The sequence below is a fragment of the Taudactylus pleione genome, unplaced genomic scaffold (assembly GCF_031769625.1).
Source record: "Taudactylus pleione unplaced genomic scaffold, aTauple2 ptg000026l, whole genome shotgun sequence".
In the NCBI taxonomy this organism is placed as follows: domain Eukaryota; kingdom Metazoa; phylum Chordata; class Amphibia; order Anura; family Myobatrachidae; genus Taudactylus; species Taudactylus pleione.
Genome location: NW_028284428.1, coordinates 41,231,138 through 41,252,251, shown reverse-complemented (window position 1 = coordinate 41,252,251; position 21,114 = coordinate 41,231,138). Strand labels below are relative to the sequence as shown.

The 21,114-nt window shown below is 40.4% G+C and overlaps 1 protein-coding gene across 6 annotated transcripts in view; it reads right to left on the bottom strand.

The window, feature by feature from the left end:
- USP9X (ubiquitin specific peptidase 9 X-linked) overlaps nucleotides 1-21,114 on the bottom strand; it is a 226,037-nt gene that overhangs the window by 115,411 nt on the left and 89,512 nt on the right. For all 6 annotated transcript variants that reach the window (XM_088451702.1, XM_088451706.1, XM_088451705.1 and 3 more), the window contains exons 3-10: nucleotides 16,050-16,195; nucleotides 14,932-15,011; nucleotides 14,521-14,633; nucleotides 9,580-9,798; nucleotides 4,507-4,622; nucleotides 3,621-3,872; nucleotides 872-1,010; nucleotides 156-308 (exon numbers count right to left, since the gene is read on the bottom strand). In XM_088451702.1, coding sequence (XP_088307828.1) covers nucleotides 156-308; nucleotides 872-1,010; nucleotides 3,621-3,872; nucleotides 4,507-4,622; nucleotides 9,580-9,798; nucleotides 14,521-14,633; nucleotides 14,932-15,011; nucleotides 16,050-16,195 — 1,218 coding nt within the window. The remainder of the gene's footprint in view (nucleotides 1-155; nucleotides 309-871; nucleotides 1,011-3,620; nucleotides 3,873-4,506; nucleotides 4,623-9,579; nucleotides 9,799-14,520; nucleotides 14,634-14,931; nucleotides 15,012-16,049; nucleotides 16,196-21,114) is intronic.

The following is a 21,114-nucleotide window of genomic DNA, read 5'->3' as shown; positions in this document are numbered from 1 at the left end:
ATTCTCTCCCTAGATGCCTCCATAAAATGAATTCACAACCACCACTGACATGTAGGAATAAGGAAGACTGGAGTTAGGTCAAAAAGCAAGCAGGACACAAAATAACAAAAAAAAAAAAAATCATCTAAAAACAAATAAGAAAAAAGCTAAATCACCTGTGCTGCCCAAATGTTGTCTAAATCCTGCAGTGTTAGGGCTTTTTCTTTGATGACAAATCTAAGGATCTTCTCTAATTTCTCCACATACTGCGGTTGATGAAGGCTATCACGTAAAACAATTGATAGGATATTGTTCTGTTGGATCCATTCCTAAAATGTTATTACATTAACACAAAGAAAGAAAGAAAAAAAGAAAGAAAAAAAAAAAAGAAGAAGAGGTTCTTAAAATCTCAATAGGTTAAGAACATTTCGTAAAGCAACCATTTTTCTGTTAAACGCATTGAATTTTTTTAAGGCTTGAGACAATTTGCTTTCAAAACAGTTTGACAAACAAGTTTCCATCTACAAAGGTATGTCAACAGATAATTACACTTTCAGTTAACTTGCCTAACAAACGAGCCTTTTGCCCCAATAAACTAAATTAGATATTGATAAATGAGTGTTTGATTAACACACCTCACTCCTCTAGTATGCACCAGGCTCCATTTTATTATTTTATAGTAACAGCTATAAATGTGTGTATTTGGAGTGTGACTTAAGAAAGGTACTAAAGGCACAATAGCGCATTACAAATCACAAACATACTCATTGTAATGGGGTCTAACGTGAATATGGAATATCTGCAACAGTCAACATGATGGAGAAAATTAAACAGAAAATCATAAATGAAATGGTCTGATGTTACTAGTATGAAACGTGAATGTCATACTTACTGCCATGCGTTCTGCAGTCAGCCACTCCTCCTCCTCCGGATTGCCATGTCTGTGTGTATAGTACGATACACTTGATATAACTTTGTTCACTTCATTAAGTGCATTCATTTTTCCATTAAAGGAAGAAATTTGTAACAACCTGGAAGAGAAGCATTTTCATGCATATTTGTGTTCCTCGGAAAAGTAAATTTTCAGGACAAAATAAGAATGAAAGTTTCCAATATTTAGCTGGATATAAACTCACAGGGGTTTTCTACTCTATGGTGTTCTCCGTCCTTTTAAGAGGAGCTTTACTCCCAACACTACTAGAGAAAATTCTAAACGCAATACAAGATAATGAAGGCTTGCGATCCACGCTACACCAGGCAGCTAATAACCTGTGTGATTTTCACCAATCACAAAGAAGATATGCACAAAGATTGAATAAGGTTAAAAAGTGCTCTAATTGAGGTACATAATGTAATATGTATCATTAATCCAATAAGCATAAGGGGAGTCTCAATTGCTCTAAAATAGTCACTTTTTCGTCGTTTTGCTTTGTTATAAAAGGTTCCAATCCTAATCCTTCTGTATGTTCTCCAATAACCTGGTCTCTCCACTCGGTTTTCACACTATTACCCCTCAGCGTCAGTAGGTTATACAAGACAAAAGTGGGGAATACGCATATAGTGTAAAACCATAGACATTTATTTCAATATAGCATGAATAAAAAATGTCCCACCAAACAACAGTCTGGCGCTAATAAACTACAATGAATAATAGACAACAGCTGCAAACACCTATGGGTCTGTTTAAACCCAATAAAAGATCACCTGCTGATGATCCCAAACAAAGATAATACACTGATGGTGTTGCGTGAATTGGATTTGTAATTACAAATAAATACTTAACGTGGCAGAAATTAATTCAAGACACCAAATAAATCTACCATGAATTTAATAAATACACAACAAGCATATCAGTAATGGTATACAAATGACATATAACAATCACCTTAATATTGTAAAAGTCTGTACAGACTATCATATATTACCATGGAACCTCTTGATTCTTAATAGAAAGCTGCATAACTGACAGGTTTACTAAAGAAAACATAAAAATATAAAAAAAATTGTATATTGCATGTAAACTGTGACCAATCTTAATCTGAAAGGATTAAGATTGGTCACAGTTTACATGCAATATACAATAAGGTGATTGTTATATGTCATTTGTATACCATTACTGATATGCTTATTGTGTATTTATTAAATTCATGGTAGATTTATTTGGTGTCTTGAATTCATTTCTGCCACATTAAGTATTTATTTGTAATTACAAATCCAATTAGCGCAACACCATCAGTGCATTATGAATAAAAAATGGTTGCGTACCATCAGTAGGTTCTGGATGGCAGCACCACAGGATACAGCACCTAGGTGCCATCCAGAACCTACTGTGGGAAGGTATTGCTCAAATAGGGGGAGCAGAAAACCCCTATATGCTGTAAATTGTGCCTTTCATAAAAGGTCCCTGATGGTACGCGAACAATTTTTATTCATGCTATATTGAAATAAATGTCTATGTTTTTACACTATATGCGTATTCCCCACTTTTGTCTTGTATGAGCTACTGACGCTGAGGGGTAATAGTGTGAAAACCGAGTGGAGAGACCAGGTTATTGGAGAACATACAGAAGGATTAGGATTGGAACCTTGTATAACAACGCAAAACGTCGAAAAAGTGACTATTTTAGTACAATTGAGACTCTTCTTATGCTTATTGGATTAATAATACATATTACATCATGTACATCAACTAGAGCACTTTTTAACCTTATTCAATCTTTGTACTACTAGAGAAAAACCATTTGCTAATCAAATTACTGATGGTGGCTTATTCCCTGACTTAATGGGAAATTCAACAAGCAGCGGTACTTGCCGGCTTTTATCTCCTGGGTTGAGAGTAAGTAGCTAATCAGTATGCCCAGAGGTTGCACTTAATGCAGGTTTCTGTTTTAGTGCTCCCAACACTTTACCCTGAATCTTTGCCTAATGCTGGCCATACACGCTACAATTATCGGGGCGATCCGCCTGATATCAAAAGATCGCCCCGATAATTGTAGCGTGTGGGGGAGCGACCGAGGGTTAAATATTGCTCAGTCGGGCATGCCGGATTGTCCAGCATGCCCGTCCGATGCGATATTTCCCGTTAAACTGTCGGCCGCATCAGGCAGTGTATGCCCAGCCGCGGCCGACAGACAGACATTTCCTGTGTTCCTTCCTATGGAAGGAACAGGGAAATGTCTCCTCCCACGGGGGCGGAGCGCAGATGTCCGCCGAATACACCGTGAGTATGCCGGCGACATCTGCGGCTGGCAGCCGGCCATATAAAATGTCTGTCAGTCTGAAAGACATTTTATCTGGCCGTGTATGCCCAGCATTACCATGCATTAGCCACAGGGTTTACCGCATGATATAATTGAATAGCTTTGGGAACTTGACATGAAAGAAAAAATTCCATGGTAAATCCCACTGCTAACTGAATTTCCCCTTTATGGATAATCACATAATTTTATTACTATTTCAAATAGTGTTACTTTTTCATATTATGTAAAATAAAGATTGATTATTTGATAGAGAGCTATGAGGTATTATATTCCAAAATCGAGCACAGCACAAAAACATTTGCACATATATGATTAAGTGTGAATGGAGGCTTTTAAAACCAGATGGAATATGAATGTTATATATCCACACACACAACTTACCTAAGTATCATTTTAAGCCTAAAAATTTCTAAATTTTTTACAGTTTCCTCTTGCCCTGGAACACGGGAAGCTAAGTTTTTAAGGGATTTTATTATCATGGACAAAGCATCATTTTTGGCTTCATTCTTTGCTTCTTTCTTCAACTCCTCATCAGTTAGATTTTCTAGAAATTGAGGAACCATTTCTATAATTGGAAGAAAATACTTCTTGACTGTGTGGAGAGTTAAAAAATCATAGCACTGTCCAAATGGCCTAGAGGAAACAAAACAAATATATAAATACAATATCAAACAAAATGTATATCACAAAAGTTCTGACTTGTTCTCCAACTAGCTTTAAAGCTCAATGTTTTATTTAAAAAAAGATATATATATATATATATATATATATACACACACACACACACACACACACACACACACACACACATATATACAAACACACTGTACATACATACATATACAGTATCCTCCCAGATGGATTTGAAATAATAAGGGGCAGATCTAAACTATCCTGGAGGCCATTATATCATCGGACAGCTCTGAACTGAGAGAAAAAAAACCTCTAAAGTTTATGGATTTAAAAATAATTTTAGTTTCTTACTTCATCTTTGCTTCTGAGTTATAGCTAGATGGCACCAGCATCTGCCATGCTTGGCTCCATCTATCACTGTCTATGAATCATGGATATGACAGAGTCAAAATAAAGGACAACTCTCTCATCAAGAGGCACATAAAAATAGATAAATATACGTCCCAAATAGTATATTTGTAGTTTGTAAAGTGGTTCCTTAAGTAGAATCAACCTTATCCTATAAATCACACAGAGGTCTTTTAAATGTCAAACAAATAATTTAAATATAATAAATTGGAATTTTGCAACTTACTTTATGAGAGCGGCAATGATTTGAACATTCAATGCAGAGCCATTCATGAATCGATCATGCAGGATCTGAAACCCATTTAATGCTCCAAACTTATTTATAAGATCTACTAACCAACCCTTCAAATGAAAAAGAAACATTAGTCACTTAAGGTAGTTGTTGCAAATAGATATATTTCCATTTGTTGATATGAAATAACACTTCTGAAAACTCATCAATTCACACACATTTAAGCTTGCAGTTATGTAAACATCAGTGCGGCGATTATCCATGAAATGTCAGTGTAGACAAACTAAACTGCTGGTTTGTTAGAGGAGAAAAAAATAACCAAATTAAAAATCAAATAATTCACTGTTTTTTTTTATTTTTTTCATTTTATGCTGTGCCTGCAGAAAGATAGGAGGAAGGTGGTTGTCTCTCCCAAAAATATAGAAGTCTTTGTCATTGGGGCCTAACAAATTGGCAATTGCTCAACCCCTATGTGGTCGTTCTTAAATCTTGTTCTAGGTGCATGATGTGAAAAATGTTAAGCATGGTACCACAGACTGCACCAGTATTGAATACTGTGGTATGCAGTCTTCTCCTACCTTTACCAAGAGCCTTGCTCAATACTGTAACTCACACCAGATGTTATTTAGCAAGGATAACACAGACAATTCTTCATACATAGTTTTTAGTGATTAAAACACACACACACACACACACACACATTACAACTATGTTCCTTGGTAGACTATACCTATTTAGATTGCCTTTCAATTTGAAATCCATATATAAATATACATATTAAGAATTTAAAGTATTTTATTTTTTGACAACAAAATTTATATTGTATTTCATAGACACATTAATACTAGTTAGAACAAGTAAAACTACTAATAAAAAAGAAAGCACGCCTGAAGTAATGAGCTGCTTAAATTAAACAAAATTAGCTTGAATGCTAGCTGCACTTTTCCCACGCTAAAGCTGGGTACACACTGCGCAGACGGATCAGCCTATACAGACTTACCGATTGGCTGCTCGATGCGTGTTCCTTGATATTACAACTTGGCGGGTAATTGAATTTGCCCGCCCAGTTAAGCTGTCAGTCACCGGTGGTCCCTACAGTACACAGCCAGATGTGCCGATATATCTGCAGATATATCGGCCATCTGCTGTGCAGCAGAGCATATGTGATGTATGTGAACGACGACGTTCACAGACATATCAGTAGCACACACCCGCCGACAAGCTGGAGATTTATCGCCCACTTCATTGAACGCCCGATATATTGCCCAGTGTGAACCCAGCTTAAGAGTAGACAAGCTTATACAGCTATTTAGGAGTGGTGGAGGTTCCCTAAGTCATGCTGACCATGCATACTGGAAGGTCACAGCCAAAATCAGGGCAATACAGTAGGCTCAAAATAGTACAGATCAATTTTGGACGTTTTGTTTTTGACTAACTGGCTTGTGCGACTTCCAATCTTCCAAATGCACTATTAGGTCTCAGTATCGCCACAAGCGATCTGATTGGTCACACCAAAATGTGGTCACCTTTCATTTTTCAGCCAGCTTTACATTTACGGTGACATGCGGAAGAAATCATTAGATTGTACATAAAAAAATAAAATGCACCGGAGTGACTGACAGTCTCTTAGATAACAAGAAAAAAAAAACCTGCATAAATAAATGGATTAGAACACAGAGGAATGATGAGTGATAGATGTGGGGAAAAAATAAACAATTACATGGAACAAGGAGATATTACAGTACTGTTTAGTTACTGACAGCAGAGGGTTTCATGCATTCTTCTGTTTTTTGCATAGGTAAAGTGAGGAGCAAACTTACAAGTAAGGTAAATATAAATGCTACAATTTACCTACAGAGACTAAATAAATTCCCAACAAAATACACATATCCTTTCACAATACTTAATGATTGGGCAGTAAAAAGCACCATTTATTGTCCTTGTTACACACGGACAATGGGGGTCATTCAGACCCGCTCGTGAGCAGCAGCTCGCAAGCGGGTCGATGTTCCCGTCGTGCACATGCGCGAGACCCGGGGAGCGACGGGCTTTCCATCGCTCCGGGTCTCGCAGCAAAGGGGGCGTGCTGTTGATGTTGATTGACAGCACGCCCCCTTTGGTGGGCGTGCCTGCCAGACGGAGGCATTCCCATGGGAACGCCTACCGTCTGAAGCCGGCCCCACTGACATCACTAGTGATGTCAGTGGGAGTGATTTTTGGCTCTGATAGAGCCAAAATCACTCCAGGGCTTGAGGCAGGGAGACCCTACCGCAGGGTCTCCGTCGCAAGCCCGATGGTCGCGAAGGTCAAGACCATCGCGACCATCTTTTTGGCCGCTCGCATATGCTGTGGGTGGTCACCCACAGCTATACGAGCGGCCAGGAGGCCGCTCCATTTTCATGGAGGAGGGCCCTGATTCAGAGCGAGCGCTCTGGTCAGATCGTCCGGCTCTGAATCAGGCCCAATGTTACAACCTGGTATCACACACACAAAACTATTGCATTGGGATCCCTGTTTTTTTCACATTAGAGAACATTTAAAATATTTGTAATGGGAAACTACACCATGCGGAAATATACCCAACCATTTTCTAGGTGCAAAAACACACAGTTTATGCGACCGAAAACACAAGCCATTTTGACAACACCAATATAAAAATGTGATACCTTTCTGTGATTTTCCACTTAGTAGACTGTAAAAAGCTCACACAGAAATTGATATATTATTATGCTTTAACATGATGACACTGCAGATAGAATATGGTAAAAGTGATGCCAGTGACTATTTGAGATTAAAAATGAAGATGTCACAGTGGCATTAAGTCATGTTAAGTGGAGACTGTTTACCCTGTAATTTGTGGAACTGCAGCCTTCAGTTACGCAATGTCTACATTTGGCTTGGTCTGTGTTATGGACCTTTAAGTTCTAGTCATTCACTGCTACAAATTGAACCTTCTAATGCACTAATCTATAGAATACATTTGCATGGGCTTCGAGTTACAGAGTTGACCAACTCAGGTGTTGTGCACGTTCTAAAAGCCTACATAATTGCTCTCTAGCTGATACAGCAATGTAAGCAAAGGGACTTGAACACAAGAACACACTATGACAAGTGTGTACTTCATGTCAGTTACAACAATAACTGTAGTGTTAGAAGGAATATTCTGTACTTTGTACACTAAGCTGCAGGGAGGCTTTAAGAGTATACTTTTAGTACTCTTAAGAAAGTACGAACATTACAAGGTAAGGTCTTCACTTTTAAACCACAAGTTTTTTCAAGTGCATATGGACTAACTGCTAAACACCCGCCTGGCTTTCTCCAAAAATTCTATATGCTTAACTAGTAAACATTGGGCGGTAAACCCCACACTATGTTCAAAGAGTATAAAATACATTTTCTGATTGTCCCAATAGTGTGTATGAGTTGGGTATGGGATGCCGGCGGTCAGAATACAGACAGTGACACCCCAACAGTCAGAATCCAGACACGTAAATGTAAGTAGCCTAACACTCCCCGCAGCCTAGCTCTAACCCTCCCCCTAGAGCCTAACCCTAACCGTCCCTCAACCCTAATACTTACAGTTGGGATGCCGATGGTCGGGATCCTGGAGCTGGAATTCCGACTGCTATCGAGATTCTGAAAACAGCTATACTATGCACCGGCATGGTAACTACATCCCGTGTGTATACATCCCAACATGAGTCTGCTAAGCACTAAACACAACAGAGGCCACATTGCTTTTTGACTGCTGCAGGGAACTCAGCAAGTGCTTAGACAACAAAAGTGATTGCTTGGTATCTCTGCGTAGTTTTTAGGTCTTGAATAATCTAATAGTTTACACAGGCTGCATGAAACATAAATTACTAGCGCAAACTACATAGGACTGGTAACATGGACACCACAAACCGGTAAAAACTCCAAAATTGCCTTGTCAAAAAAAAATAAATGTGTCCTAACTAGTCATTGGTGCAGTCACGCTAAACAGCCCCTCTCCGCGTGCCTAGTATCATGAGACTCTGCTAGCACCAGGCATCATTTTTTGCTGAAAATGTGTCTAAGTCACAATGTATCAGGAGGCTGTGCTGATTAATTTTATATGCGCAACGGAGTCTCTAAATCAGTATGTGAAGTTCTACAATGCAGCGGCCACAGCTTTATATCAAATTAATCAGCATGGTCTAGACGACCGATGCATTTTTGGCAAAAAAAAAAAAAAAGACGTCTAACGCTAGCAGAGTTGCACGGGACCTGCAGCTCACTCATACCAGGCATGTCGCGCTGCATGGCGTATTGAGGCTAGATGAGCAAGGACATATCTTCACCTAAATAACTCCACAACCTAATTACCACAAAGACCGATAATCACCTTTTCAAGTCCCAAAGGGGGATATTCAATTAAGCGCGATGCTGAATAGCCCCGGGACGGAGATACCAGAGCTATTCAATTCACTGGGCTATTTGGTCCGGCCGCACAGCTGTTTGCCAGCTTAGCGATGCGCTAACAGCTTCGCGGCCGGCACTTTAGTCGGAGAATGCCTGTTCTCACGACTAAACACCCAGGTTAAATCGAGAGAACCAGCATAGTCCGACTTAACAGCTCTCCGACAAAGTAGAGAGCACAGTGAATTGAATAGCCCAGGGAGCTCCCTCCCGAGGATGTTCAGCATCGTGCCGAATTGAATTCCCCCCCAAGGACATTCTTAAAAAGGTGTAGTAGTTACAAATAGAGACTGTACTAGAATAGGAGCATCCCTTGCAACCAAAATTAGCTTAGTACATAAAATGTGCAGCAAGCCATGGAGCATCACTGGACCACAGGTGTAGACATAAGTGGGATTCTTACGTTCCCATGCATGCCAGGCTGTCCTGCCATCTATAACAAAGAAGGTACATTGAATAGAATAACAATAAATAAAATGTTACATGGCATTTTCCGTATATACATTTGGAAATAGAAGAAGAAAAATGTTAAACTTTAACAGTTTATCTTCTTCTGGAGACAATCGATGCAATAAATATAAATGCAATAACCGCGACACGTAACTCTGAAGTTCAGATAAGACTCACCTTCGGGGAACGTGGGTCAGAAGGACGGGCAAACAGCTCATCTTCTGCCAGTTGTACTCCAGCTGGAACGGTCTCTGATGGACGTGTACCATTGTAGATATGAAATTTACAATGAGGATTTAAGGCCATAGCAAGAAGTTCAAGAAGTGGAAACCAATCCTGGGAAAGCTTGGCCACACACAGTTCCACAAGGCGATGAGTGTTGTTAATAATACACCTCTGTATAGAGATAGTAATTTCACCTATTAGAGTCATGTCTGAAAGAGGATATCTTACTTTACTGTTGTAAATCTAGACCCAAACAAGTTAAAAGTACTGCATGGTCGTAAACCTATCTGAACACTACAAAACCAATCAAAGGTGTTACAATTCTGAATATATTTCCATCCCAGGACATATGTAGAAAACATACATTTCAGAGTAGGAAATTTTGAAGTTTCCCTTGGCAAAAACTTGACCATAAAATGCCCTCAGAAACGAATGACACCACACCAATGATCGCATTGGTTGTTCATGCCAAATGCACAATTGATATATCTGTACAAATGCCTATGACTAATCTGTATTAGCAGCAAGTGCCGACATTATTACTTTAGTGTTTATAAGGAAACCTGTGCATTATAAGGGAGAAACCAGTCCCTACTGTATACTATTACAGATTATAGAATTCAGATCAAACAGTAAAATATGACCATCTACAGCTTCATCCTTCTATATGGTCACAGAATGAAGTTCTAATAACCATATAATTTACAGTATCAACCAACATTAAGCTATGTATTCCACCAATTCCAATTTTGATGACATTGTAAACATTCTACGATACCAGCTAGAAATCCCTGGCAAATTTATATATTTTTTCATTTTGAATTGGGCGATTTGATACAGATTGACCCATGATACCACTTTGATAAAGCCTCTTGAATGTAGGGGTCGAAACGCATCAGTAGGTTGCACACAAGCCGATATCTACATTTAAATAGCAGCTAGTAAGGATTACCCTGGAGTACTTCTAGAGCTCAACAACAGTGGTGTCTTTTTCACCATTCTCCTGTTTGGGAAGGAGACGCTGCAGCAGTGAGAGACAGTGGAGATCTGTATACCAGGTGGTCACCTGCGCATGTGTCGTACCTGGGAATAACAGCAGCTGCCAACCTGTCTGACAACTTTCCCACAATCAGTTGAAGACAGTGCCTTTTCAATATACATCCTGGACTTGAAGTTCAATATATCATTACATATTGCCGACTACTACAATTGGAACCCTGAAGTTGAGAACTCCAAATGGCTATATTGTTATCAGCAGCTTGCTATGAAATATATTTGTAATCAAGATAAAGATGTGTTGATTATTATATTAATTGAGATAGATTACATTTGTCATTAAAATTACTATTATAGTTCTTTGTTAGCGTGTCTTCACAAGTATTTCTCTGCTTTACCAGTGTTTTTAGTGTTATATATAAGAATTTGAGACAAACACTGTTTCACACCCATGATACTGACTCACAAGATCAAGTTTCCTATTGCAAATTTATCAAGTGTGTGAACAATTTTAATTTTCAAAGCTTGCTAAGCAACACCATTAACATTTACACCTTGTAATTGATGTATAGACCATTCAGTATTAAGATGTTGTAAGCATTTAAAAAAAAACCTTTGCAATATAAAATGTTTTAAACACTCATTGGTTTTATTTCTGCACCTTAAAGTTCATAATGTAAGGGGTTATTAAAATAAACAAAAAAAAAAAAAAAAATTCAGGTTGAAAAGGAGTACCAGTTGTAAACATGTCAAGCTTTGTATTAGTTTTATTCCCTTCAATTATATAAAAAAATAAAGGTAATAAAGACTAACCCAATATCTGCGTCCAACCGTACATTTTTGACACTATGTCTAACTTTAAGCCCTTAGAATAAAAAAACTAAGTCCTTACAAATTTTAATTTGACAGGGCATTCAAGTTGGTATGGTAAAGCGTATATCTAAAATTTAATCAAAATTGGAGTGGGTGGGTTACATGGCATATTTGAAGCAGCATGCAATGATCCAATGTTTAGATGTATAGCTTACATATTTATAGGAACAAGATTAAAGCTAGGTACATACCATCCTGACGCAGACTGGATGCATATATCGTACATATCATACAGTGTTGAGATTTTGTGGTATGTTGGTGAAACCGGGCGCTCATGTTGAGGGTAAGCGGGCCGTGAATGGTAATGGGTTTTCTCTAGTGAAAACCAAAGTCTGAATTGTGTGTCTAAAGGTAGACACACAATGTGCTTAGGCGCTCCTCAACATAAATGCTGTGACAGAGTCGACCGTATAGATGACATAGGTCAGTGTAGACTTAAAATGAAATTTAATAATGAATACAGGGTAATGCATGAAATATAAATGTATACAGTAAAAACGTGCTGTAGATTCAAAGAGGATGAGAATTCACAGGATCGGTTGCCAAATACTGGATAATGCAGAAAAAAAAGGTATCCGCCGTTGACATTAGACATATGCAATAGGTGAATGATCTATATTTATGTAAATATACTCTAGCGTTCACGCTAGGCTGTTTTAGCGGGGCGCGGCACCCTGCCCTCCTTCTGGAGGGCAAAAAGCACCCTGCCCTCCAGGAGGAGGGCAAAAAGCGCCCTGCCCTCACAGCCTGCGGGAGCCGTTCTCACCCGCGGGACGCAGTGTCCCGCGGGTGGAGAAACATGCGGTGACCCGGTCACCGCCGGAGAATAGACGCCGGTCTGCAGGGCTTGGGGGCTGCCCGGCGTGTCCGTAAGTGCCGGGCACGCCCCCAAGAGTGACTAAAAGGGGACGCGTCTTATAGACACGCCCCCTTTTCCGATGACCACGCCCCCTTCTCGGTTGCGGGCATGCCCGTGCGCGCGCCGGAGCTAGAGGGAACACTATATACTCCATAAGAAAAGTTGAGGATGGATAAAGACATGGAACATAAAACAAATGTCAGGTTTGGTGGGCTCTGATTACAGCAGGAAATATGACTCCTGTGGTTAAAATAAGCACCATGGTGCAATCTACAAATAAATAATTATAATTGTACACTTGGTAAGCAAAAAAGTTCAGGATATCATACCCGAAGGGTGATGGGGAGCTAGCGGGTGTTGAATTGCAGGGTACCAGGGTTGCCCCCTGCAATGCTCCTTACGCTTTACCCAAACGGAAGTCAGATCCTGTAGAAAAAGTCCAGAGTCCTTGGAAGTGATTACAGGTGTAGTTACCGACGCGTTTTGAGACACTGGGTCTCTTCAGCACGTTTTTACTATATGCAATTATATTTCATGCATTCCAGGGGAGTCCCAGTGGAGCTCATGCTCCGGGCGCCTGCTCGGCCAGGGTGCAGGAGATCAGAAATCCGATGGGGTGTGGATCACCTGCAGAGCCTGAAGCACATAGAGATCAGTGACTCCAGACAGGAGGCATGATGTGGGAGGAGCAACTCTTATAGCTTGGCCCAAACCTCGCCCCCAGTATGGAGTCACTGATCTCTCTGTTTCACTCAGCAGGTGATCCGCCCCCGTCGAATGTCTGATCTCCTGCGCCCTGAGGAGGAGACATAGGAGAAGATTGAGGGTGAGAGATGTACATGTGTTTGAAGAGAGGGGAGCCGTATGTGCGCGTGATCCCCCTCACACACAGATCTGTGTGAGGGGGATCTGTGTATGTTTGAGGGGAGTGGGTATTGTGTGAAGGGGGAGCGAGCTGTGGGAGTGGGAAAAGCTGTGTGTGACGGGGGGGAGCGCTGTGTGTTTGGGGGGAGGAATGCTGAGTGAGGAAGACGAGCTGTGTGTGGGAGAGTGTGAGGGAGGGGGATGGATCTGATTCAGGGTGGGAGAGGTGTGTAAGGAATTTATATACTGTATGTAGTTATATACAGTATATACAATCTGGCTCTGAGACTGAGCAGAAGTGAGGAGGGATGGAGCCACGAGCAATAACAAAGAGGGAAGAGGAGGCGGTCCTCTTCCATAATCACCCCCGGCTTCTGATGCCACATGCCAATAAGGGGCACTACTGTGGCATAAAAAGTAGTAGAGAAACTACTGTGGCATAATGTGTCAAAGCAACATTACTGTGGAATAACATCAAAAAGAGGCACTATTGTGGGCATAATGTGAATAGGGGCACTACTGTGTGGCATAATGTGTATAAGCGACACTACTGTGGCATAACATGAATAAGGCGCACTACTGTGTGGCATAATGTGCATTGTGTGCATTACTGTGTAGCATAATGTGAATAAGGGGCACTATTGTGTGGTATAACATGAATAATGGGCACTACTGTGGCGTAACGTGAATAAAAGACTACTGTGTAGTGTAATATGAATTGGGGGCACTATTGTGTAGCATGGGAATTTGGGGCTTTGTATGTGGCTTAATGTGAATTGGGGACATTCTATTAAAGTACATATAGTGTAATATTGCTTATATTAATGTTATATTACTGTTGTATATATTTTATTAGTGGAATTACTTTAGTGGGCTGGAATATATCTAGCCCTCCATACCCCAGTTTGAAACTGCCCCTAATGTTTATTTTCCCTGTAATTTGCCGCTACATGCTGGACACAGCCCCTACCTGGCACAGTTAGGGGTGAGGGGCATGGTGGCACACACATGCTCCGGGCGCCATGGCAACACGCTACACCTCTCTGTATGGCACACACGATGTATCAGTGCAATGCGGTAACAAGTGTAACGCCCAGATTAAGATGGAGGCACAAAAAACATTAAAACAGGTTACAAAACAACTGTTAACATAAGAGAACAACTCAAACAGAGAAAATGTGGAAAAAAAGATATGTAAATTATAAGACATTAATATATTACATTACAGTTTCCATTTATATCTAGAAAACTAGTCACCTAAAACCACTAGTCACCTAGAACCTTATAAACCTAGCACTTACATGGATCTCAAACTTCCAGCCACTCACTGCCTCGTCTGTGAGAATTTTTGTAAAAGATATTGTTAGACCATCTCTAAAGAATCGTTGGCAAGCTTCACTTTTCACATCAAGGCCTACATAGAGCAAATAAATGTAATGTGTTAAAGATATGTGGCAAATACATAAAACCCAACATATATTTAAGCTTGAAACAGACAATGTGTCACTCGAAATATAGAATACAATATCGCTAAAATGCAAGCAAACTTGGAGTTCACCCGAATACAAGTAAAATGGTGAGGAAGTATTGGATGTTTGGAGCAAGTTACCAGCTGAAACGCATGTGACAATTGAGTTCTAGCTTCTTTGTGCGCTCTTACTATTTTAAGAAAGTAAGTGTGTTTACAAGGTCCTTGATTCTGCCCAACTTACCTTTTTTACTAAGATCAATAGCAGCTTCTAAAAGAACTTCTAATTCACCTTTAGGCAAAACTGGAACAACCCAGCGAGGTCTGGAATTAAAAATTTGGCATAATTTCACTATATCAAACATTTTAATATAGTACTATATACTGTAAACAAAACTGTTTAGCCACCACAGTGGATGAATTTTGACAATAACAATTTTTTTATTTTTAAATGACACAACTACAAATTGTTGTATAACTAGGTGGAGTACCCGGCGTTGCCCGGGATTTTAAGAATGTTTGTTTACACATCATCCTCCAACAAACCTCTCCTTAGGCAGGCCTCACGAAAAGTGTGACAAACTTCCCCATCAACAGTCCTAAGGTCTTCGAAGGAAGTAGGACCTGTAACGGTGCAAAGCAAACTTCGGAGATAGAAGCATTCAAAATTTGGCGGATGTACAGTGTAAACATGGCCAAGAGCTTCTGTTGTTCTGATACCAGGATGACCATCTACAGCGACTCCCTGTTTTCTGCGCATAAAAACTTTGAGAAGCATTCCATGTGTAATATTTTGAAAGCTCACAGTACAGCAGGGTCCTTGCAAAGTCATCATTTTGACACAGTTCGAAAAAAGATGTCAATGTTGTTGCGTAATTTAGTATAGTCAGAGAGCTGAGAATGCTGGCAAAGCCTGATAAAGCTCTCCTCGATAATAAACATTAAGATCATGACAAATCATGATAACAAAAAACGCTTGCTCCGAGGCCCTACCCATATGCCGCGAGGCCCCACAATGAGCGTACAGCAAAAATTATGTTTTTTATTTAAAAGTTAACAGTAATTAATTTCGATTTCAAATTATTTTAGTTGCCTCCACCGTGTTTTAAGACGCTCGTATGTAAAATGTCATGATCTTGGCTTGTAAACTGTGGATTTGTATAGAAAGACAGGACGACACATTTTTGCTTTTATATAGTAGCTAACGGAACAATGTACTTGGTTAGAGTATGTGTGGCTGATATATATACACACACACATATATACAAACACACATGGACTCTTAAGAAACACATCACACAAAAAAACAATGAAACAGCCATGCACATATACACAATACTAGATTACGTAGTAAAATTTTACCTGTTGATCATGTCATCCAGCTTGGCCAAGTCAGTGTGAGGAAAAGCAGGTTCCTCATCCTCAAGTGGAGGTGGTGCTTCCCCTTGCCCCTGCTCATCTGGAGGGCTGACTGGGGAGTTCTCATTGGAAGAATCAGGTGAGGAGGTCTGTGCACAAACAGTGTATTAAGAAAAGTGTGAATTCTAAATCTACTTTCTCACACCTGGTCAACAGTCCTTTATCAGGTATTGTAAAAATAGCTAGACTAAATTAAATTCACAAATTGATTGCAGAGAAACATTTTAAGGCTTGACAGGTATTTAGAAGCTAGGAACCAGGCAAAAAAAAAAAGAAGAAAACAGCTAAACATGAAAACAGTTTAGATATACATATTTCCATTTCATCATTATAACCATTAACCCTCCGTCACTAACCCCTTCTTCTCATTCACAGTTGGACCATCGCTGCACGCTTACTAATCAGGGAACCGATCATACCGCAAAGCCTGTGTCCCTTTGATAATGGATGTGATCATGCACAAAGCAATCTTGTGTGTAAATGAGGTGCTGGTGTCGGCAGTCAGACCTTAGAACAGATCTATCGGCTGCCACATACACCAGCAGCATGAAACAGTAGCAATCGGAGAAGGACAAATGGCCCGGTTAACAGTACATGCTAATCAGGAGATAGGACCTATTTTGCAACTTTAAGTGCCAAAGTGCTTAACATTTGACAAGTCCTGACAGAACCCATAACTATTAATCAAAATTAAAGTTCTATACATGCTCATCTTCAGACTTGGGTTTCTTAGAAAAGAAAGTTAAAATTTAAAGACCAATTCTTAACACGTAAAAAAAAAAACCAACAACGCTACATATGCAACTTGTCTAATATTAAACTATGGTCACATTTAAAATGAACTATTTTGGGGAGATTCAATCATTAACACAGACGGAGCAATTCAATTGCTGCTCTGTTCAGGCGCAAACAGCTGCAGGCATTTCTGCTCACCCCCTCCTGAGGAGACTAGCAGAAATGTGCGTAAACAGTCAAAGGTTTGGGCACCATAAACAGGACTAAACCTGGTCTAATTGGAAGCCCAAAAAATGGGATTTTGGTACCTACCGGTAAATCCTTTTCTCTGATTCCACAGGGGACACTGGAGGTGCTTACGCTGGGGTATAGAGGCGTGGATAGCTGGAGCTGGCACTTTAAAATTTAGAAGTGTGAAGCTCCACCCCCCTCTATGCCCCACCAGCCCTCAGTTTAGAAAATGAAGACCGAGAGGAGGTGGAGAACAAGCGGAGTGAAAAGGAGAGAAGAACACACAATAACTGAATCATACAACATACAGAACAAAACCGAACAGGCAGGCATAAGAGCACAGAGGTGGGCGTCCAGTGTCCCCTTTGGAATCAGAGAAAAGGATTTACCGGTAGGTACCAAAATCCCATTTTCTCTTTCATCCACTAGGGGACACTGGAGGTGCTTACGCTGGGGACGTCCCAAAGTTATCCCCACGGGCGAGAGTGCTCTGTGGCGCCTGCAGAACAAGACGGCCAAAACGGGACACCGAAGAGGCAAACGTATCAGATTTGTAAAACTTGACAAACGTGTGAAGACCAAGTGGCCGCACGACAATTGTGACGTAGATGCTCCTCTACCAGCCGCCCTTGACGCACCCACAGAACGTGTGGAATGAGCCGAAATTGACGAAGGAGGCCGACGGTTAGCACTAACATAAGCTTGATGAATAGTCAGCCGCATCCAACGTGCTAAAGTCTGCTTAGACGCTGGCCAACCCCTCCGAACCGCATCATACAGGACAAAAAGCGACTCAGACTTACGAAGGGAAGCAGTCCTGTCAACATAGATGCGGAGAGCCCTAACTACATCCAAGGTAGAAGAACCAGAGTCCTCCACCAACGATGGTACCACAATAGGCTGATTGATATGGAAAGCCGACACGACCTTCGGAAGGAAGACGGCTATCGTCCGGAGTTCCGCTCTATCCGCATGAAACACTAGGTAAGGAGGTTTATAGGAAAGAGCCCCCAATTCCGAGACCCTACGAGCCGAAGCGAGAGCCAGGAGGATGACAATCTTCCAAGATAGGTACTTAAGATCAACCTCCTCCAAAGGTTCAAACATGGGCGACTGAAGGAACAGAAGAACTAGATTAAGATCCCATGGATCAATTGGATGTACAAAAGGAGGTTGCACGCGCAAGACCCCCTTGAAGAAACGTCTGCACCTCAGGAATGAGGGCCAATTTCCTTTGAAAGAAAATGGAAAGGGCAGAAACCTGCACCTTTAACGTTCCCAGACGAAGGCCAGAATCCAGACCCGTCTGAAGGAAAAGCAGAAACCGGGATAAGCGAAAGGTCCTAGACGGAAGATCCTGACTAGAACACCATGAGATATAAGCACGCCAGATGCGATGATAATGCGCAGCCGAAGCTGACTTCCTGGCGCTTAGCATGGTGGGAATAACCGCGTCTGGGATACCTCTACGTCTTAGGATATCGGTTTCAAGAGCCACCCCGTTAAACGTAACTGCGCTAAGTTGGGGTGTATGAAAGGGCCCTGCAGTAGAAGATCCGGGCGCAGAGGAAGGTGCCACGGATCGTCTGATAATAGGGACCGAAGGTCCGAGAACCAACTTCTCCGAGGCCAGTTTGGGGCCACGAGAATTACCGAGGCGGACTCCTGTCTTTTTAGAAGACGAGGAAGAAGTGGAATCGGAGGGAAAAGGTAAACAAAGTCGTAGGTCCACGGACTTGTCAGAGCGTCTACTGCTTCCGCCTGCGGATCTCGAGTTCTTGACACGTATACTGGAAGCTGACGATTCAATCGTGACGCCATGAGATCCACCTGAGGACATCCCCATCGATGCATCAGCGCGTTGAACACGTCTGGATGAAGCTTCCATTCCCCGGGATGGACATCCTGTCGACTTAGTTAATCTGCTTCCCAGTTGTCCACACCCAGAATGAATACCGCTGACAGGATTATTTTATTCATAAAAGTCTTGGTTCACATTCTAGCAAAACCAAATGTATAACACTATGGGGTTTCTCCCTTCGCCTTCAAATTCTTATTATCTGTTGTGGATGCGAAAAGGATTGGCAGCCATTCGGAATGTGTTTGATCCTGGAGGCAATCTCGATTCTTTTCAGCAGCTTAGGGACCTGTACAATATTCCCTATTCACATTTCTATATGTATTTGCAAGTCAGGCACTACATCCAAAGTAAAGTAGATTTTGGTTCATATGACTTGCTCTTGCATCATGACTCACTAGCTCCTATTTACTCGATATTTACATTTGCTGATACAAGATACCAATAAATTATGGCATAAAGTATGGTCCGCTTTGTCACAGGACTGATTTTATATTTTCCGACCAAACCATGAAACAACTCCCATCGATCCTAAAGTGGCTAAAATCAGCTAAACTCCAAGAAATTCATATGAAATTTCTTAATAGAGTGTATCTCTCCCAAGTCCAATGGAGCAGAGTTACCAATTCAGACTCTAAGTTTGCTTGTTGTTCAAAATGCTCCTCATCTTCTAGCACCTTCATTCACAACATATGGCAATGCTCTAAGAGCAAGAAATTTTGGTATAAAGTTCATAATTTTATCCAACAGATTACAAAGAGCAGTCTTCCTTTTTCTTGGGAAGCATTCATATTAGCGGACTTTTCTTCTCGGACCCCAAATTCAATAAAAAAAAAAAAATTGTTGCCATTATTAACGACTATTATAACTCTAGCAAAAAAATGATTCTACAGTATTGGCTATCGAAAAGAGTCCCTTCTTTAGAAAGGTTAAAAGTTTTAAATTACTGAACATAATACATTTTGATAGACGTACTGCTCTTTTTGATATTGAAAGGGGAGTCAAGATTTTTTGCGAAGTGGGAAATATAGACTTTTTACCTACTACAACATCTGATAATATGAAAGTGTTTGACAATACCACTTGGTTTTTGTTGAGGCAATTATCTTAATAGCTAAAATCGGTGTATAAGGATATCGCATTGTAGGATTTTTCCTAACTGAGGAATAGCCAACTGAATAAGCAACCATTGTCAGTTTTTGACGATTGTAAGAAGATTCATTTTATTATTATATTGGTTTGTTTAACTTTATTTTATATTCTTTATTTCATTTTTATTCTTTATCTATCTCATTAACCCTGAGTCTATTAACGCTCACTATTATAAATGTGATATATTTATATATATATATCTGTTTTATGGGGGGTACGTTTTGGCCTCCTTCTCTTTCCCTTTCCCCATATAAAGTTAAAAAGGAAAAAATTCAGGTATTCAAAATTTTGCAAAATGAATGTACTTTATTGAATTTATGTTTTTCTATGATGACAAGATATATATTCGTTGTAATACTTTTTATATGTATGTAATTTTCTGTATTCTGAATACAATAAAAAAAATTATGTTAAAAAAAAAAAAAAAGGCAATTCAATGCTGTGACTGACAAATTAGCGCACACAAATGTCAGATGCAGGTGCACATTTCATACACTAAAACCAAATCTAAACATCACTGAAAACGGATAATCTCAGGAGTATTGTTAAGTACACATTTCTATAATATAATTTCTGGAGAATATAGGAATCTTTATGCAGATTGCACGGTGGATGCCCATCTACCACAACAAGGTGAGAAGTGCACATAAATTATACGGTTTCAGCATGTACTATAATTAAAAACACCTATGGATAGATGGGTGAGGGTAATGGTCAAAAGAGAAGACCATCTACACCGAAATAATACATCCATTTAGCCAAAAGGTGAAACGGAGCTCCCAGAGACTCCAATTCATTCATAGGCGGTTATTCTTTTAGGAGGTGCCTGATAAGTATGCAGTCGGGAAGCCGGCGGACCGAATCCCGACAGCCGGCTTCCCGACTGTCATATCCCAGCAAGGGTCTAAAGACAGGCGTCGATATGCCAACGCCGGTCAGACATACGCCGAGAGCCCGACACCTGGCATCCCAAACAGGACTTTACACAGGTTTTAAACTTCTAATAGGGTGTAAAGACCAAGATAATTAATG